This window comes from Pezoporus occidentalis, unplaced genomic scaffold (genome assembly GCF_034315485.1).
Source record: "Pezoporus occidentalis ecotype Australia unplaced genomic scaffold, CSIRO_AGI_Poc_V1 ctg96, whole genome shotgun sequence".
Lineage (NCBI taxonomy): Eukaryota > Metazoa > Chordata > Aves > Psittaciformes > Psittacidae > Pezoporus > Pezoporus occidentalis.
In genome coordinates this window covers 2,499,868-2,521,139 of record NW_026916325.1, presented here as the reverse complement: position 1 = coordinate 2,521,139, position 21,272 = coordinate 2,499,868, and the positions used below count along the sequence as shown (strand labels likewise).

At 37.6% G+C, this 21,272-nt stretch overlaps 1 protein-coding gene across 3 annotated transcripts in view; it reads left to right on the top strand.

Annotated features, from left to right (window-relative positions):
- The first annotated feature begins 4,775 nt into the window (after positions 1-4,775).
- The window catches only part of WDR35 (WD repeat domain 35), a 47,652-nt gene continuing 31,155 nt past the window's right edge, over positions 4,776-21,272 (top strand). For all 3 annotated transcript variants that reach the window (XM_062606372.1, XM_062606371.1, XM_062606370.1), the window contains exons 1-10: positions 4,776-4,852; positions 5,400-5,517; positions 6,325-6,396; positions 8,542-8,634; positions 11,351-11,479; positions 11,699-11,832; positions 13,271-13,436; positions 13,527-13,672; positions 15,162-15,287; positions 19,104-19,289. In XM_062606372.1, the coding sequence (XP_062462356.1) occupies positions 4,829-4,852; positions 5,400-5,517; positions 6,325-6,396; positions 8,542-8,634; positions 11,351-11,479; positions 11,699-11,832; positions 13,271-13,436; positions 13,527-13,672; positions 15,162-15,287; positions 19,104-19,289 (1,194 nt within the window). In that variant the 5' untranslated portion in view covers positions 4,776-4,828. The remainder of the gene's footprint in view (positions 4,853-5,399; positions 5,518-6,324; positions 6,397-8,541; positions 8,635-11,350; positions 11,480-11,698; positions 11,833-13,270; positions 13,437-13,526; positions 13,673-15,161; positions 15,288-19,103; positions 19,290-21,272) is intronic.

Here is a 21,272-nt window from a genome sequence, read left to right as displayed (position 1 = left end):
TTGGTCAGGCAGGATTTCCCCTTAGTGAAGCCATGCTGGCTGTCACCAAGCCCCTTGTTGATTTTCATGTCGCTTAGCATGCCTTCCAGGAGAATCTGCTCCAAGATTTTGCCAGGCACAGAGGTGAGACTGACTGGTCTGTAGTTCCTTGGGTCATCCATTTTCCCCTTCTTGAAAATGGGGGTTGTATTTCCCTTTTCCCAGTCATCGGGAACTTCATCTGACGGCCATGATTTTTCAGATATGATGGCCAGTGGCTTAGCAACCTTATTTGCCAGCTCCTTCAGGACCCGCGGATGGATTTCATCATGTCCCATGGTCTTGTGCATGTTCAGGTTCTTAAGATGGTCTCGAACAAGATCCTCTCCTACAGTGGGCTCAAGGTCTTCATTCTCACAGTCCCAGCTCTCATTAGAAGGACTGGATCTGTCTGACAAATTTTCACATGCATTCACATGTTATAAGACAGTTCTGTATCACTTTGCCTTTACCACTTTGAGTAACATTCAGAGATATAAAGCACTTCATATGTAACAATGCTAGTAACTGCTTACCATTTGGCCTTTATCATCTTAAAACTAAAGCCTTCACTCTATATATAAAATATGCAATATTCAGTGAGCCTAGAACTGAGACATAATTAAAGAGAGAAGAGTTGGTGTTAAGTCACACAGTAAAACACTTTGCAGTACTGTGAATCTGTGTTACCACCATGCAGGAGACAGTTTGATGTGATGTCCTCCTCTCCCAACTGAATTTCATGTTGCTGTTTGTTTCTTTAGCTTCTCAGGGACTTTGTGTCATAGTAAATATGCAATCATTTTATAAGGGTTTTTTCCTTCCCTTCCCGGTCTCCTGACTAAAGTTACTGTGTACTGGAAACTTTTCCTAGCATGCCTTTGGAGGTGGTCTAGCACTTCATATCTGGTGAGGCCAGGCAGCTGTGATCCTAGAGAGCACAGACTGTGCAAAGTAATCATAGTCAGACTGGAAGGGACCTCAAGAGGTACCTAGTATGATTTCTGGTTCAGAGCAGGAATAACTTGCCATTACACCACGTGGCTAAGAGCCCCATGTAAGAGCAAAGTTATAAAATAGGTGGAAATAGCCAAATGCCATTTGTAAATATAGTAATTTTTAATAGGTCTGGACTTAAACAGTGTAACAGTATAAACAGTAAAATGCAGCATAAAAACATAACTCTAGCATGTTTAGTATGACTTGTTGAGCATCCCAGTGGCAATAGGGGTGTCCAAGATTCTGAATATCAAATACTGGAAGACTACATTTCACAGACGGACTGTAGAAGAATTCAGGGTACCCTTGGGCAGTTGCCAAGGTTGGCTGGAAAAGTAATTTTGTTAAAATGGACATAATCCAAGGAGGATCTGTATCTGGATCTGTATCTGTCATTGGAGAATTTCATTTGAAACATAAAAAAAACCCTGACAGTTGGTTAGAAACCAGCCACGTTGCTGTGGTGTTTGGAACTGGCCTTCCTCCAGCTGACTCTTGAACAGCTCTTCTTTGTACATTGACCATAAAGCCTGTGAAATGTTTCAAAGAAGGGAGATGAACAAATACCAGTTCGGTGGAATCAAGGAGACACCGGTTTCAACACTGGCTCTAAGACAAATTAATTTCTCCATGCTAGAAATGAATCTGTTCATAGACTTTGCAGTTTCCCTGCAAAATGCAAGTATCAATGGCATGGTTGAGAAACAAAAAAATGAACCCAAAATTCAGAAAAAAAAAAAAAAAAAGGAGAAATTGTATCCAGGTATAATATTTCTATTGTTTTACTATTATAATGCTCACCTTATTTGTTTGGTATTTATTAGCTATGTATTTATATATCTACAGAAAAAAATTACTGAATAATCTGCAGTCGTTGCCTTTGGAGGCAATATAAAAAAAAGCATGTATAGATAGATATTACATGCAGGTACTACCTCTTGATAACTTGTTGAAAGGGTATTTCATACTTGTGGGCCCTCTTTTAAGAAGGCTCTACCTTTGGAAGCTTATTATTCTGGTCTCAGATGTAGATGGTAATCTCACTACAGTACTTGTGCTTCTGTAGCTGTTGATATGTTTGTTATAAGCCTGCAGCAAGTGGTACATCTTAATTCCTATTTTCTTTGTAGAGTAGGTGAAGTTAAATTGCCTTTCACGTAGCTAAGAACTCACATTATACCACAATGAAATTATCATCTCTGAGCCCTGGTTTTGTGGTGGATTATGGCGAAAAAGGAATTCTTCAGGACAGCTGAGGCTAGTCCCCTGTAAATCTGGAAGACTGAGGGCAAGACCTAGGAACAGATTCAATGGAACCACTGTGGAGTAGGGCAATGCTTGCTTTCTCTTGCTTAACAGATTAATGACTTCTCTATCATACTATCTGGCTCCTCAATTAATACTGCTGTGCCTTTCTACTAGATTTTAAATTCATTTGGGCCTATTTGAATGCGATGTTCCCTCTATCCATATTCATGTGACATTGGAATGTTCACACCACTTGAATCAAAAATTATACTCCCTATGCATGTATATTGCAAATGTTACAAACCATTAGTACTTGTGGGGTGATACACATTGTATCTATGATACACATTGATAATCTAGCTGAACTCTATTGCTTAGTATTTTAAATGAATGCATGTGTTCCTGGTTTCATTTTTGTATTATTTGCCAGTGGTAAATTACATTCTTCTTATTTCTTCCCAAGCTGAGATTTCAGTATCTAATTTCATCTACATCTCAGAAACTGATGGAAACTGATGAATCTCTGACACTGAGTGACTCTTTATGTGGTTAAAATCACGACGTGCTTTCCTGCTTAGCTTGCAAAACTCCTGGAAGCTTAACTTTGGACTAATGCATTCTCAGGAGTGCTGTGTTTGGCAATGATTGATACCCCAAATGCCATTAAAGTCCAGCTTTAACGGCAGACAGCAGGTTGTCTGAGCTATCATTCTACTTAATCTTCAAATACTCTTTCAGAATCAATCCTTTTTATTGAGTTCAGCAAGCTTTATTTTGTTGCACAGCTCACAAAACAGCAGTTGGTTTGTTGTTATTGACAAATAATATGTCAAGAAGACTTCAGGAAGACAACAGATCCTGGATCTTCATGTGCAGTCACTTTATAACCATAAAGCTGTCTGTACCTGCTGTGCTTTGCTGTACAAGCAGTAACTGCATTTTCATTATCTTGTTTAAAAGTAAATAAATAAAAGGATACACTATATGACATTGTATAAAACTGTGAAATGGCAAGGCAGAGTAAATAGTGTGCCCATGTCTTCTATCCATTAAATGAGAAAGTAAGTTGGGATCTTGTAACTTATTTTAATAAAATAAAGTATGTTATGCACACTGATGTTGGAATGGTTTGTATATTTAACTGAAAAATTATGTGTGTTATGAAATAAAGGGTTTACCAAAAACAAGGAAACAAAACCTCAAAGATAAAGGAAGCATAAATGGCAGACATTGGCAGAATTAAACAGGGGACTATCCCCAAGCCACATAGTTGGAAAAAAACGTGCTTGATTTTAAAACCTGGAAGTCCTTGTTAATATAGATAAAAGGTTTTAAAGTAATTTCAAGTATTAATAATGTTAACACTCAGAAGGATAAAGGTGTCCTCCAATTTTAGTTTTTTTATACTGAAAAATTTATGTTTGTTATTAGTCAGTTATTTCTGTTTGTTATTAGTCAGTTATTTCTGTTCTCGTTCCATGGACTTTACTGAGACTAGTTGTGTCAGTTTGGCTTGTCGGACAAAACATGCAACCTAACAATTAAAAAATGTAATCATTAAAGAATCCACTCATTTTGTGCACTTGGCATTTATAAGAATCCAAATACTTCAGAAACTAATTTTAAATACATTTGAAGATGGAGTCAAAACTACGATTATAACAATACATTGTTTTAAGAATTGAAAAATCCAATGTATTTTGTATAGATCTGCAATATAGTCACACAAAATATTACATCAGTAGCTGGTATGCCAAGGACATATTATAATGACATCTGTGCTTGCTTCATACCCTGCATATAATAGATACAAACAAGTGCAAGGAAAATCAGCAGGCGAAGTTTGGTGACATGGACAGTGGGATTGCGCGCACCCTCAGAAAGTTTGCCGATGACACCAAACTCTGTGGTTCATTTGATACGCTGGAGGGAAGGAATGCCATCCAGAAGGGCTTTGACACACTTGTGAAGTGGGCTGATGCCAACCTTATGAAGTTTAACCATGCCAAGCGCAAGCTGTCAGCTGGGCAGGCTTTTAAACAGCTACGCCTGGGGCAGCTCTAAGGTTGGGCTGAGGATGTATTGATGCATGTTACACTAAAACCACTATGTACAAACAATTTGGGATTCAGAAGCTTTCGAGTTTCCCTCATGTAAAAGCCGAGCGACCTTTATTAATGAATTATCAGTGCTTTCTACCCAAGGTGTGTACGTCCGTTAACCACTGAGGCGGGGTGGGCAAACTCCCAGCCCACCTTCCCTCTCAGAGGAGCTATCCTCTGCCGTGGCTGTCGGCAGGCGACAGGCAAAGGCAGGACAGTGCCTCATGGCTGCCACCGCCTCTGGAGGCACCTCTGGGTTGGGGCCTGATGGGTATGAGGAGTTGTGCCTGGAGCCCACTGCAGGCAGCACTACAGTAACCCCCACCTTTCTCTTCCCACTCCCGGAAATAACAGAGCGCGCGCGCGGAGGGCACTTCCGGCTGCGGTTGCCAGGGTGACGCGGCCTACCGAGCCGCGCCGCCGTGAGGAGTAGTGAGGGGTGCCTTTCTCGCTCCGCCAGGATGTTCATCTACCTGTGCAAGAAGGTACTCCTGGGGCACGGAGGAGAGGCGGGGCGGGAGCCCTCGGAGGTTGGGAGCTCTGAGGCCTCGGGGCGCTGAGGGGACTCCTTGGGACTCTCCCGCTGGTTGCGGCTCTGCTGGCGCGGTCGTGGGGTTGGCCCTTGCCCAGAGTGATGCCCTGATCTGCCCTGCCAGCTCCTTCGCGGCCTGGGTTCACGGCTTGGGGCTTTGGTCTTTGGTCTTGAGATGTCGGTTCAGCTCTTGTCAGAGCTCTGTGCATCCCTCTCCCCTCCTTCGTTGCTCATGATGCCTTCTCAGCACACCTTTGAAGATGTCCTGCTATCATGATTTACTGCATGTATTAGGTTACCTTTTCTCAAGCTTTGTGTTGCAGTTTCACTGGTGCTTGTAATTCTGTCTTTTGTTTCTTTTTGCACGTACTGATCTGTTGGTAGAAATAAGTTTACCTGATGTGGCATCATAGGTATCTTTGAGGTGTTCAGTTAGAGTGTTTTTAAAATAAAACATGATTCTTATAGCTGTGTAGAGATACAAAATGCTTCTTTTTCAGATTGCAATTCCTGGTAGTGTTCGATTAAGATGTATTTCCTGGAATAAGGATCAAGGCTTCATAGCCTGTGGTGGAGAGGATGGATTACTGAAAGTCTTAAAATTAGAAACACAGACAGGTAAATGAGTGGGTGATTTTGGGTTTGTTTATTTGTTTCTTTGTTTTTCTTAAGAACAAAATCCACTGCACTTCAGGAGGCATAACTGCTTCCACAAGTTTCTTGATGGTATTGCACCTTTTAAACGTGTACATAGATAGTTATGTATTTGCCAAAACATCCAATGTTCTGTTACTTTCTTTTGCACAGATTTCCTCCAGCTTGTCTTACATGGCACATGTGTAATTTGTGTACCCGTTACATCTGCTGAAGTTTTTTTTACTGCTTTTTTTCTTTTTCAGGGCACATGTTTTATTCTTGTTCATTTTGTATAGGCTTTCAGGTTATTTTTGAATTTATCTTATGATTTCTTTATTTTGTTTCAATGTTGTCTAGCATCTTCATTATTTTACGGAGAAAGCTGTCAATTTTTTTCTTAATAAAAATGTTCCAAGAAGAGTAAAATCTAATATACTTCCAAATTATTTTTAACTTTTTTTACTGAGTGTTACAAAACATGATAGCCCTGGTTGGTTTTTTTTAATGTGTGGGGTTTTTTCTTTTGTGTGTATGTTTGGTTTTTGGTGTGTTGTTTTTTTTCCCTGAAAAACTGCTTGATCATAAAGAGTGTATGAATTTGGATGACAGATGTGAATAGCAAACACATTGAACTGAGGGTGGAAAATTCATTCTGCAGTTACAATTTACATTCTTTTAGGTGAATAATTTTATCTATGTAAGCAGTGAATGGAGCTGCAGTATTGATAGAGACACAGTAATATGTGTGCTTTGTTAGGCTGATTTTATAGCTGGTTTTGTTATTTTCAGATGAAGCAAAAATAAAGGGACTCGCAGCTCCTAGCAATCTTTCTGTGAATCAAATTCTTGAAGGTCATAGTGGTAAGTGGCTTTGGGTATTTAATGTACTTTTGCTTAGAATAAAAAAATACAAGATTTTGTAATGTTAATAGAGTAATTTTGCCATAACTTTTTATTACAAGTCTGAAACAAAGATTATTACTGTTCAGCTCAGGTATATAATATCTTGGCTATTTTTTCCAAGTTATCTGATGAAAGACCTACAGTCATGATCCGTGAGTGAATTACTGGGTTGAGAATCAAACTGATGTAGCCTAACTTCAGTTCTCATGGCTGATGTGTAATGCAAAATGCGTGCTGCACAAACCAATCTCGGCTCTTTCTCTTATGATTTAAAGTTTACTTATGGATTTTGCAAGGCTAAATCTGTGTCCTTTGACATTACAGCCTGGCTTGTGCTTTGTATTACCTCAGGCTTTGCTTTTTCCAAATTATTTGGTACCCATTCATTATCCTGAGAAAGAAATACTGATTTTTATTTAAGTGGCTGATGCTGCTGTATGTGTTATAGACAGACTTTATTATTTTTTTTTTTAATCATGCAGTGCTACTGGTATAGCACTTGTTATCTCTGACTTTAGCATGGTTAATTTGGAAATGCTACACAGTTGCATGGGACTGGAATATTTTTTTCAGTGTTTATGTAGAAGATCATGATATGTTTGTTCACATACTACATTTGTAGATGACAGATAAAGAATGTTTTATAGCAGAAGAGAAAAGCTAAACAGATGGGCAGTCAATGCTGAAATTGCTGAGTTAAACATTTACAGTTTTACTGTGGTTCTACTGTGGTTTCTTTTTCAAAAAAGGAGAACAATTTTCTCTTGCACTTTTTATATGAAGTTTTAAATTCTGTATAATAGGCTAAAATCAGAAATGTCACTAAAAGCCTCTATAAGCATTTTTTCTAGAAACATATGTGGATGGATAAGCTTTTAATTTTTTATAGTATATCAGATTTCCTTGTATGTTATGGTAGCTTCACATTTATTCTGAAGAAATCAAATTTAGTTCGGTACACCCATTTTTTGCCTTAAATATATCTTTGTTTTCTCTTTATTGACAAATTACAATATGTGTACGTACATGGACTGCAGTATAGAATCACAAAATGGTTTGGATTGGAAAGAACCTTAAGACCATCTAGTTCCAGCCCCTCTGCCATGGGCAGGGACAGCTCCCATATGCAGACAAAGTTTATAGAGGTTAGAAAACAGGCTAGAGAAGGATAGTGTGTGGAAGTAAAAAATGGATGCAGGGAAGCATTAAACTCTTGTGAAAGAAATGTTAAATGATCATCATCTATGGACAGTGGGCTATGAAGAGAATGCAAAATCCTTACATTCTTTGAAGAAGTGGTCTTTTCATGAGGATTTGCAGTTGAAACCTGCTAACAGTCAGGGTTAAATAGTTAAATATATAAAAAAGTGAATTTGTTTAATGGATATTTTGAATGGATGTTTTAAATTCTGAAATAGATTACTGTTACCTTCACAAATTCCTGACATTCAGGGTATCTTTGATTGCATCTGTTGATAAAGTTCATGATTAAAAGTCTGAAAAATGGAAAGGACACAGAGGAAATGGATGACTAGCAGTGAGGGCACGAAGGAATGTGATGCTTGAAGTGGCCAAGTTCACATCCAGTGTTGAAATCAGATGCTGCTTAGAAGCCACTGTTTGAAGATATGTCGGGTCAAATATTTATGAGTAGGATCCATATGAGACATGAGAGTCTGCAGGAATTGAGTTTAGAGTTCTCTCGTGGAGGAGATTTTGTTTTAAAAGTGCAGCATTACTGAGGATCAACATACTAAGGGGAAGAGAAAACTAAAACTTATTATGACAGTAAAGTTTTCTTGGCTTCACAGACTAACATGTCAGAGATGGTCAGAAACTGCAAAACTATAATTTGGGTTTCACATATCAAAGCAATATTTTGAGCAGAATTTGGAGAGGATGTTAGTCAAGTGGGTGAATACAGAAGCAAAAGGAGCTGTTTAGCAGGATTTTGAAAGAAGAAATGAGAGACACAAAAAGAATGCCCAAAATTAGAGTCTGAAGTGCAAATTTCTGAAAAGCTCCAGGCTGATCAAGTTGGATGTGGCGAGTTTTATTAACTTACTTAAATGAAGTAAATAAAAAAACTGTATCATTTTCTAGGTTCTGTTCAAGTAGTGACATGGAACGAACAGTATCAAAAACTGACTACAAGTGATCAAAATGGACTTATCATTGTGTGGATGCTGTATAAAGGTACTCTACAGGATAAATCTGAGATGGGATAATATTCTATGTTGTGAGAAATCTTTTTGTTTTCTCTCTCTCTTTTTTTTTTTTTTTTTTTCCCCAGCAATTAAAAGAATTCCTACCCAGGGCTTTTATTCTGCAGACTGTAAAGCTCAAAATAGATTTTAAAAAATTTCCAAGTTTTTATTGTAATACTTGTCAACATTTTTCACAGTGTAGTCAAATATAGAAAGGTGTTTGTCCTGTAGATATACCTTAGGAAAAGATACAAATTTTTAGCCACGTGCTTTGTAAACTGCTCTAAATTTCTTGTTTTCTTCTATTTTACTTTATTTCCTTGGAGGAAAGTAGTATATTGAACCAAAAAAGAAGCAGTGCTTGTTTGTATAGGTTCTGTTCTGGGTATTGTAGTATTAAAAGTTCTAAAAGTGCATCAAGCTCAGACGTATTGGTGGTAGAACTACAAGAATTAAGCAACCCTGCTGAGAACATCAATTATATACTTTCATAAAAGCAGCCTTTAGAAACGTGTAATTAAGGCAGTAGACTAATATGACTTCAGGAAGGGATTCTATAGGTACGTAGCGAATAAAAGACAGACTAGGGACAACGTAGGCCCCTCTGGAAGCTACCAGGAGAGCTGGCTACCCTGGATTTGGAGAAGGCTAAGGTTCTTTATGACTTCTTTGCCTCAGTCTTCACTGGCAAAGACTCTGACCACACCACCCAATTCTGGGAAGGCAGACACAGGGACTGTGAGAATGAAGACCTTGAGCCCACTGTAGGAGAGGATCTTGTTCGAGACCATCTTAAGAACCTGAACATGCACAAGACCATGGGACATGATGAAATCCATCCGCGGGTCCTGAAGGAGCTGGCAAATAAGGTTGCTAAGCCACTGGCCATCATATTTGAAAAATCATGGCCGTCAGATGAAGTTCCCGATGACTGGGAAAAGGGAATACAACCCCCATTTTCAAGAAGGGGAAAATGGATGACCCAAGGAACTACAGACCAGTCAGTCTCACCTCTGTGCCTGGCAAAATCTTGGAGCAGATTCTCCTGGAAGGCATGCTAAGCGACATGAAAATCAACAAGGGGCTTGGTGACAGCCAGCATGGCTTCACTAAGGGGAAATCCTGCCTGACCAATTTGGTGGTCTTCTATGATGGGGCTACAGAACTGATGGACAGGGGTAGAGCAGCTGATGTCATCTGCCTGGACTTGCGCAAAGCATTCGACGCTGTCCCACACGACATCCTTGTCTCTAAATTGGAGAGACATCAGTTTGATAGATGGACCACTCGGTGGATAAAGAACTGGGTGGATGGTCGCATGCGAAGAGTTGTGGTCAATGGCTCAATGTCCAATTGGAGACCAGTAACGAGTGGTGTCCCTCAGGGATCGGTGTTGGGACTGGTCTTGTTCAGCATCTTTGTCGCTGACACGGACAGTGGGATTGAGCGCACCCTCAGCAAGTTTGCCGATGACACCAAGCTGTGTGGTTCGGTTGGTACACTGGAGGGAAGGAATGCCATCCAAAGGGACCTTGACACGCTTGTGAGGTGGGCTGATGCCAACGTCATGAAGTTTAACCATGCCAAGTGCAAGGTCCTACACCTGGGTCGGAGCAATCCCAGGCACAGCTACAGGTTGGGCAGAGAAGCGATTCAGAGCAGCTCTGCAGAGAAGGACTTGGGGGTGTTGGTTGATGAGAAAATGAACATGAGCCGGTTTCAGTGTGCGCTCGCAGCCCAGAAAGCCAACCGTATTCTGGGCTGCATCAAAAGGAGCGTGACCAGCAGGTCGAAGGAGGTGATCCTGCCCCTCTACTCTTGTGAGACCTCACCTGGAGTATTGTGTGCAGACTTGGTGTCCTCAACATATAAAGACATGGAACTGTTGGAACAAGTCCAGAGAAGGGCCACGAGGATGATCAGGGGACTGGAGCACCTCCCATATGAAGACATGCTGAGAAAGTTCAGCCTGGAGAAGAGAAAGCTGCGTGGAGACCTCATAGCAGCCTTCCAGTATCTGAAGGGGGCCTATAGGGATGCTGGAGAGGAACTCTTCATTAGAGACTGTAGTGATAGGACAAGGGGTAATGGTTTAAAACTTAAACAGGGGAAGTTTAGGTTGGATATAAGAAGGAAATTCTTTCCTGTTAGGGTGGTGAGGCACTGGAATAGGTTGCCCAGGGAGGTTGTGAATGCTCCATCCCTGGCAGTGTTCAAGACCAGGTTGGACGAGGCCTTGGGTGATATGGTTTAGTGTGAGGTGTCCCTGGCCATGGCAGGGTGGTTGGAACTAGATGATCTTAAGGTCCTTTCCAACCCTAACTATTCTATGATCTATGATTCTATGATTCTGTAGCTTTCTGTTTGTTGTATATTACACTGAAAAGTTATATGTAACTCACCATCTCATGTTTACTTCTAAGCAGACCATTGTCGTGTTTCTCCATTACATTGAACTCATAATTTGATTGCTTGGTAACTTATATATATTATATATATAACTAATATATTTTATAGTACATGTTTGTTATGTATTTATTTTTTGAACAACTTCAGGAATTCATATGGCTAAGAAACATCATTACCATCCTATTTGCATATCTTTTAAAATGAGAATAGTTTTACTGTTTGGATTCAGTATCTTGCATCCACTAGGGGATTATCAAATCAGAAGTATAACACAGTTTTTCATTCACTACTAATAGGTACTTGGTACGAAGAGATGATTAACAATAGAAATAAATCTGTTGTTCGAAGTATGAGCTGGAATGCTGATGGAAAAAAGATTTGTATTGTGTATGAAGATGGTGCTGTGATTGTTGGATCGGTGGATGGTAAAATTTAAGCTATACTAATTATTGTGGTATTACATAGCTTTTTTTTTATATATTATGTAAGTAGTGGCTCTTTGTCTCTAGATAAACAGGATCAATAGTTACTTTCTAATTGTTGCTTTGATTTTCTTTAGCTATTTTAATTTTTACATTGGAAACTTGAATCCTATTTTTAACTTTGTGTCATATTTATTAAGTGCAATCAATGTCCTGTTACAGGTAATCGCATTTGGGGAAAAGACTTGAAAGGTACCCACCTGTGCCATGTGGCCTGGTCCTCTGATAGCAAAGTTTTACTCTTTGGAATGTCAAATGGAGAGATTCATATTTATGACAATCAGGGAAATTTTATTGTAAGTTCATGGTGATATAATAAAGGTATTAACAGGCTTACTTAACTTAGTAAACTTACCTTACAAAAACTTACTTCCTGTTAATGTATTTCATGTTTGTTTAGTTGGTGGAATTCATAGTTGGTAGACTTCAGTACTGAGAACTGGACAAGATCTTGTGTAGAGAGTTTTTATTCAAGATTTATGCATCTGCAACATTTTAATATAAATATTTTTTTCTTGGTAGCTAAGTAAATATCACATCAACTAATGCCTTTTTGCCTTGCAGTAGTTACTGAAAATTTGAAAACATGTATGTGATACTAATTAAATGAAGTTCATGTTAAAAGTACTATTGTAGTATAAAGCAATAGTTAGAATAAAGCAGTGTTTTCCATTGCTGCTGTCATTCTTTATTACATAAGGAATGTTACATGCTTCAGAGAACACCCAGTAATAAGTGCGTTCTGCATTCCTACAACATTGGCTTGTTTATTTATTTTTATCTACTTATTTGTAGTACTGGAATATATGATAATGCTATGGCAAAATGCTAAACAGAAGTAAAACACAGACTTTGAAATGAGTGATGTTCCAAAGAATCATGTTTACTTTTAGATACCTTTTATGGTGAATTTCCTGTTTGCCTTCTCGCCTTTCCACTCCCCTTTTCTCTTTCTCATTCCCCTTCTCCCCTTTCCTTCTTTAACCCCCGACTGTATCTTTCTTTCTTCCCACTGCTGTAGTCATGGTGTTTCTACCATGTGCTGTAGATTATTGAAATTCTTTAAGTGACTTGTTGTCCCTCCCACCCAACACTGTGTATGGCTGTGCGTGCCAGCCCTTGCCCTCTCTTCCATAACTTACCTGCTAGCCCTTCTTGAAGTGATCCAGGTGCACTCTTATCTTTCAGAAAAAGCCCTTTTCTGTGTTACCAGCTGTCCAGGGCTAATTACTACAAAAGTAAACTTATCTTAATTGCTGTCCTAATTTGGACGTGTATTTTTTCCAATTATTTTTATATATTATTCAAGTGATTTTTATGAAGAAAAAGCTGACAAAATGTTTCCTGTAAAAATCCTGTGGCCAGGATTGGTTTAAATTATTTGTATTTTTTTTGTAAAGTTCCAGTAGGATTCTTTGGGTACATGCTTGTGGTGGTGGGTTTTTGTTTGTTTGTTTTTTTTTTTTTCCTTTGAAAAGTAACTTAAAAGCAATGAATGAAAATGCCAATATTAAAGTGCTTCTTTGTAGTTAAAATACGTGGTTTTGTACCTCTGATCTGGCTTCAAATAAGGAAGTTTTTCAAACTTAAAATTTTGAGAATGTGAAAATTTTTCTTGGGACAGGAAAAAAATTTGCGTAGGTATCTGTTCTTTTGCAGTATATCAGTAAAGATGTAAGTTGTTCTAAATAGCATGTTGTATATGACTTTAAATAATTAATGATTCTTGTTTAGGTGAAAATGAAACTGAGTTGTTTAGTGAACTTAACTGGAGCATTCAGCATTGCTGGAATACATTGGTATCATGGCACAGAGGGCTACATTGAACCAGATTGTCCTTGTCTTGCTGTCTGTTATGACAATGGAAGATGCCAGATAATGAGAGATGAGAATGACCATAGTAGGTACCAAATGTGGGGTGCTAATTAATGAGCTACTCATGACCCAAAATGTTGACCTGTATTTATATTCTTTATTTCTTAAAAACTAGATCCTGTTTTGATTGACACTGCTATGAATGTAGTATGCATTCAGTGGAACCACTGTGGAAGTGTATTGGCGGTGGCTGGCTCCCTAAAAACAACTTCTCAAGATAAAGATGTAAACGCTGTACAGTTCTATACTCCGTTTGGTGAGGTAAAAATATTTAATACATAAATTTTTTTTTTTATATCTTAGTATGATTTGTCTATGTGGTTGTTACTGGTGGAATCTGGGTGCCAAAATGTGGGTGTTTAGTGTGTTTAATGTGCTCTAAGGTATCTGGGATATCTACCTGATCTGGAAAGATGACACAGGATCAGGTCACCTTTTAGAACAGCGAGTTAGTGGTCAGCATGAAAATCCGAGTGCATCTCATAAACCACTAAATGGTGGGATATGCGTAGTGTCTAATTTTGAACACCTAACTCTGATACCTGAGTTCAGACTTAGCAATAAGTGATCATCATCTACAGAGGTTTCCTTAGTTGAAAGTATTAAATGGAACTAAAGGTTTTGGCAATAATGTTATCAGGCTTCTAATGTCCTTCAGATTAACTGAAACAGGTGTGCCAGATTCTCTATCTATTATTTAGAAGTAAACCTGTTAGATTTTAGAATTGTTTTGTTCTAGTTCTCATATTCAAGTACAGGCTTAACGTTTTGGATGACTATATCTTGTGTGAATAATGTGTGACCAGTATGTGGACTTGGTATTTGCATCTTATCAAAGGCATGAAATAGGTGCCACACTATGCCAGTTCATTAATAACAGTTTATTTAGGCACAAAGTTATGCCCTCAACAGGCAAGTTAGATCTAAGCATAGGTATCAGTGGTCTGCTTGGTAAAATGCTGTATTTTTTTGAAGTCCAAGACTATTAAAAATCTGACAGTTAATAATAGATCAATGTATCCTTTATTACACACATCCATATTATTTGCAAACAAAAAGCTTCACAGAAACAAGTGCTCTGTGGGACTAAGGTTACAGTTCTTGAAAACTTCTTTTTCAGTTGTTTCCTTCGGTCAACTTCAAATTCCATGGCAAAATAAAGATGGAAAAAAAAAAAGATGGAAAGTCTGTTTATTTATTAGCTCTTAAATTGGAAATGGACATCTAACTGCCTTTTTTAGACTTTTTTTGAAAGGGAATAAAGAGGAAAATGCCCTTTGCCTTACTACGAATTGTGTACCTATGCAGCTAATTCAGTGCATGTTCTTGACATAGATTAGCTATTTGTTTTTATTTCTTTAAACCATCAGGTAAGGGTGTTGTATATCAACTGGGGCATGTCAGGTAGTGGTGCTACTGTTCTGTGTATTTTAGTAGGAATTGAAATTATGTAGGTGATTCAAGTTACCAAACAGGAAAAACTGTTTATATTGACATTCTCCATCTGTTACTTATTTTTGTAAGTTTGAACTACCACTGAGTCCTGGTGTTTCTTTGTATCTAGGAAAAAAAAATAAGGCAAAAGAATACTTTACGGAAATGCATGTTAAATATCTGTTTGCATGTGTATTGTACTTGGAGAGTCATTAAAGGGTTCTGTAAAGAGGATCTATGTTTGGTTTTCATCAACTATCAAAACTGTTTTCCTATGAGAAATACTGACTCTTTTCCTTTCCTTGTTTTACACAAGCATTTGCGCACACTCAGAGTGCCTGGCAAACAGATCTCTGCTTTGTCTTGGGAGGGAAGTGGACTGAAAATTGCACTGGCTGTCGATTCTTACATATACTTTGCAAACATTCGTCCTGATTACAAGGTACATAGTAATGAGGCACTTAGCTACCACATAATAATAGAATCATAGAATCATATAATGTTTCCTGTTACTATGTTTCTGAGTGTGTTGAAAAAGTAGTTCTCTCTAATACATAAATCAGAGCTTAATTTATGATTACTGCTTGATCAGCAGTAGCGACTTGAAGTTTTAGTGGACTGTGTCTTGGTGGTGGAATGACTTTAGCTATTGCTTTTACAGTGAATTTATGATTTTATTTTCATAATATGTAAACATATGCTTTGTTAATATTAACAGAATTGGGCATGTTTCTCATGTTGGTAGTAACTGGGGCTTGTCACGCAGGTAAGGTTCCAGTGTTTTTATTGCTGTTTGGTTAAAATGCGTGGGCCAAGTGATACAGTGGTGTTTGGTTGAGCCTTAGTTTTACTGGCATACTTTTGGTGGTGAATTACTAGTTTGAACCGGGAGAGTTGTTTGGAAATTTGAACAGTAGAAACTAATACAACCTGATAGGCGCATTTCCTACTTTTACTTCAATTCCAAATATACTTGAAGAAAGTGTGAATTCAGCTAATTCTGAATCATGTTTTTATCTTGTCTGCCACATAGGGTTTTTGTTTGTTTGGCTGGATTTTTTTTCTTTAGAGTTAGGACTATTTAACTTAAATTTACAGTTTAATAAAAAAAAGCAATTACTGTCCAGTATACAGTATTGTATTCTTTTTTTTTCCCACCATATTACATGTTTTTAATTATCCATGTGTAACCGCTGTGATTAAAGAGACAGAATGTAATGTGAGGAACATACTGCAGCTATATTGAAATGTATTGTTCCACTCAGTTGTGAAAAATTATTGGTCAGGGAGTTATATACACCAGTCTGCTAGGAAGCCATTTCAGATAGCTTGTTGTAAATCTGCTGGAAATACTTTGGAAATTTGAGCTGGAAATTAGTCTTGCAGGAAATGCTACTTAATGTTTATTCTGGGAAATGTGTAACAGCTGGAGCACAGGCCTATTGCTTTTTCTTAAAATCATCAGTATATATGAGACCATGTGTATTTCAAGGTCTGGCACAGTTTGCAAATGAATAATATTTTGAAATGTTAGTTTTAGGAACTGCATGTGTAAGCTCCTTTTTTTGTTTTTGTTTCCCTTTGCATATTTAAAGTGGAAAAAGGTGTGCTCAAATGAATTTATTTCTGCAGCAAATAAACTCTTAACCTCTTGGTAGTATACTCAGTTTCAATGTTAACTATTTTTATGGTGAATGTTATGTGTTGTCCTTCAATAAATAACCCACATTACTATTGCTATGTTCTTTCTGATTACATCAGTAACTAGATATTCTAAAAGGTTGCAGTCATTAAATGATAGTGATTCAAAGATGTCATTAATTTTGGCTGGATTGGAAGTAATGACCTGGAGATGGAGTGTTAGTATCGCATTATCAATCTCCTGAATAATTTCCTGTATTTTTCAGGTATTATCATAATAAGAGAAAGGGGTTCTAAATTAATATGACAGTAAAAACTATGAATAGAGCCGACCTTTTTTAAACTATTCATAGTTTATATGTAATCTCTTTGGAGTTGAAATACTAATTTAGATTCTATGCCTCTAGTTGCATTTCTTCTGGTGTATATTACCTTGTTCAAATCTACATTGGATTTCACTTTATATCCTAATTATTCAGCATTCTGGGGTCCTTTGCCACTTTTTGAAATCAGTTTTATATTTGACAAACCTGATTTACAGTTTACTGACTTGTTACCTGATAATTTACTCATAAATTTTGAATATTCAGAATAGTATAAGTTCCAGTTTGCATCTCTGGGAAGGATCTGGTGGGTAGTGCTCTGATTGGAATAATGGTAGTTTTTTACAACCCTTCTATTTTTCTTCCTGTATCCAAAATGAGCTTTATTTTCTTCAAAATCCAAGTTGGTTGTGTCAGTTAGGTCATCTTCATTAACACACCTGTGGTCTTTCTGAAAGATAATAAATGATAATAATAAATGAATGAGGTACAACTTCTAGGGCTAAAAACATGATGACCAGTGTGTTGTATTTATCCATAATCATCTAATCCCATTATTTATTTATTTATTTATCACATTTCTACCTTGTGTGAAAGCTGGATTTACTGATTTGTGATTCCAAAAATCAGTGCTTTTTACATCTGCCCACTTGTTCCTCTGGCTATCTTCCACAGCATTATGTTTGAATTCCTGTTGAACTCGACAGATAACCTTTGGGTTCTGACAATCTCACCTGGAGTATTGTGTGCAGTTCTGGTGTCCTCAACATAAAAAGGACATGGAACTGTTGGAACAAGTCCAGAGAAGGGCCACGAGGATGATCAGGGGACTGGAGTGCCTCCCGTATGAAGACAGGCTGAGAAAGTTGGGGCTGGTCAGCCTGGAGAAGAGAAGGCTGCGTGGAGACCTCATAGCAGCCTTCCAGTATCTGAAGGGGGCCTATAGGGATGCTGGAGAGGGACTCTTCATTAGAGACTGTAGTGATAGGACAAGGGGTAATGGGTTAAAACTTAAACAGGGGAGGTTTAGATTGGATATAAGAAGGAAATTCTTTCCTGTTAGGGTGGTGAGGCACTGGAATGGGTTGCCCAGGGAGGTTGTGAATGCTCCATCCCTGGCAGTGTTCAAGACCAGGTTGGATGAGGCCTTGGGTGGTATGATTTAGCGTAAGGTGTCCCTGCCCACGGCAGGGGGGTTGGAACTAGATGATCTTAAGGTCCTTTCCAACCCTAACTATTCTATGATTACCATTCAGTTTATAGATCTATTCTAAAAGTTATTTTGCTAATAGTTTATTGCCTCTGTTTCATTCCCTTTAGAGTGTGGGTACCCTTCTGGCCAGCTCTCTACCAAGCTTTCTGCTCTCTCTAGTAAATGTTGATGCAGAGAATTCTAGTAGTTTTTCTACAATTGCATCATCATCCTTAAGTGGCTTGCTTTATATCTCCTTTATTGGTCAGCTTCACCTCTTTTCTGAGATGTCTTCTGGATTTGCTTTTTAGAAAAGGTCTTCATTACTAATTTCTATAATTTAAATTAGTTGAATGCAATAAAATACATCTTAATGGGGTTTACAGTATTCATAGAATCACAGATTGGTTTGGATTAGAAGGGACCTTAAAGATCACCTAGTTCCAACCCCTCTGCCATGGGCACAGACACCTTCCAGTATACCAGGTTGCTCAGAGGTGCTTGAATATTCCATTTCTTCTTTTGCCCTTTCTCCTACCTGTTACATGAATAATTACATTCTTCTGGGCAGAAGGGAGGTTTTTTTCTCATGTTGTTAATATGGAAGATGTGATGTGAGTTAATATATTGCTTTAATATAATTGGTTATTTTTGTCTGCTTCAGTAATTGCACTGTTTGAGGTGTTTATTTTATTTCTCTTGGGAAATGAACATTGAGTTTTCAAATCAATAGTCATAGAGCAAGCATTTTCATGGCAAAAACCATCTTCACAGTGGGTATTTCTATGTACCTGCTGAACAAGTAAGAAACAGGGGAAAGTGAGATCTTGTTTCATTTTGAGGTTGATCCTTCAATTCTGATTGCAATTGGCTATTCTGGTGATAGGAAGGCTTCTTTTGCCAGTTTAATACTATGCAAACAATGTATTACCAGAACTGTGTTCACATGCTTTTAATAAATCAGTTCACCACCAGAACAGTAAAGAGTACTGAATACTGATTGTGTATATGGAATAAACACTTTCTTTCATAGCTGTGAACAATTTGTCATTGAATTCTTGTGATTTATGATGGGCTTTATCAAAATTGTCTCTCTTGGCAGTGGGGTTACTGCTCCAATACGGTTATTTATGCATATACTCGACCTGATCGTCCAGAATACTGTGTAGTCTTTTGGGACACAAAGAACAATGAGAAGTATGTAAAATACGTCAAGAGCTTGATTTCCATAACAACTTATGGAGACTTCTGTGTTTTAGCAACTAAAGCAGATGAAAATCAACCTCAGGTAAAAATTCTTTTAATTTTCATTTGAAACACTCTGTTCCACATGTCAATGCTTTACAGTCAGAATAAGATGAAATATAAAATTCTGAATCTGTCTCAGTGTGTCATTCAGTTGTCATTTGACAGAATGGCACTGGAAGGGACTCAGTGTTTAAAAACAAAGAACCCCAAAAAAGTCATAGCGATAATGTGCAGAACTGATTCATTGCCTCTATATTTTAACTCCTTGTAGCCATTGGTAACTTACTGAAAACTGCAGACTTCCAAATTAATGTTTCTTTAGAAATAGTTAAAGAAGCTAAAAGCAGGAGAGGATCAGAATGGTAATGAAGACTTAATCAGTCAGAAGTGATGGGAGGGGAAAAAAGGAAATTTTTAGGTAAATCCCATGTTCCTACAAACTGTTCCATTTATTTATTTTAAATGGATTGACAAATGATATAATTTGGTTAATGTATGTTTGGTTAGCATGATGGATTTTCTTCTTGTGTTTGCTTCTGAATTCTTTCCTATATCACTTATATATTGCTTACAAAGGAGGAGCATGAGATGGAGTCAGTTGGTGCAGCGGTAAAAAATATGCTTTTTGCTGCTTTGCTTGATTGCACAATAGGTGGTGTACTGTCATATGAATTGAAAATCTGGTACCCATGGCCAAAACCATTTGGTGAAGTTGAGTGCAATAAAATGAGATGTTTTTTTTTTTCCTGTATTTTCCTTTATAATAGGAAACAGTGGAGGGACATAGTGTAACTTTCCTGAGCATTTTAGCATCTAAAAATTACAGATAATGAGTTTTTTCAATTCTTTTGAAATGGCTCCAGTGTAATTATTAACACTGTTAATGAAATGAAGTGAACAAGCTTATCCTTTGGGTAGCAGTTCATTAGAGTTGCTTTCTGAAAAACAGATTTGTTTTGCAATAGATTTTGGTCATTAGAATTGTGATTTCAAGGTGGCAAAAGGTAGAGCAATAGCTGATGGAGAAAAAAGATTAATTTCATCAGAAACTGTTCAAAGGTGAACGTGATTAAGTTACAAAGAACTTACTGGTGATACCCATAGCAAGGTTTGAGCTTTCTGCTTTCATTAAATCAGATGATGATTTGATCTTCCTGCTCCTGGCACCACCCTATATGTTCATGCAGCCTCTGTCTTGGATACTGTTATGCCATCGCCTCTTGGCAGTCCTTGATCTACTGAATTAAAGCCTCAGAAATACGTAAAAGTGCATAAAAGAGAAACTGATTATAGAGTGAATTGATTATAGAGTGAATTTTTGGATAATTTAACAGAGAATAATTAATATGAACATAATGGAAACAAAAAGCCAGGAGTGGTTTCCTAAAGAGGTGGAGACTCAACATAATTTTTTTTAAAAGATAAATTTGAGAATGCTGGTGGTATGTTTAGCTCATGAACAAATAAAGAAAACCACTGCTTTTGGGAAGGTTTTATTAGTGGCAGAGCCAGAATAATAAGCTATAATAAGCTAATTAATTCACAGAAATGGTTGTTCATAACTTTTTCATTGAAAGAATGAAGTTCATACAGTAGCTGAAACCTAAACTCTGTCATTCTCATGTAATGAATGAGCTATCAATCTGTCAGTTTCAAGGGGTAAGCGGTACAGTCGCTGTAGACTTTGCAGTAAAAGTTGCTACTTAATTTCTCATTCAAGACATTCTTATTTCCTTGTGCAGTAATCATAAAGTTATTTAGTCCTTAGTTTAGATCTGGAAAAATAAATACATTAGCAACAACAAGAAACACTGATGTGTAGGTCAATTTTTATTTATTTGCTTTTTCCTGAGTTTAATAGACTAAGCTGAGGTATCTATGCTATCAAAGCCTTCCCAAGCGGGATTACAAGAAGGGCTAAACTAACAAAACTCACTAATTTTGTAGTATCTGCAGTACTGCAGAGTAGAGGATAGCCTTATTCACAGTTCTCCCCACATGTAGCCTTCTTGGAGGTTCAAGG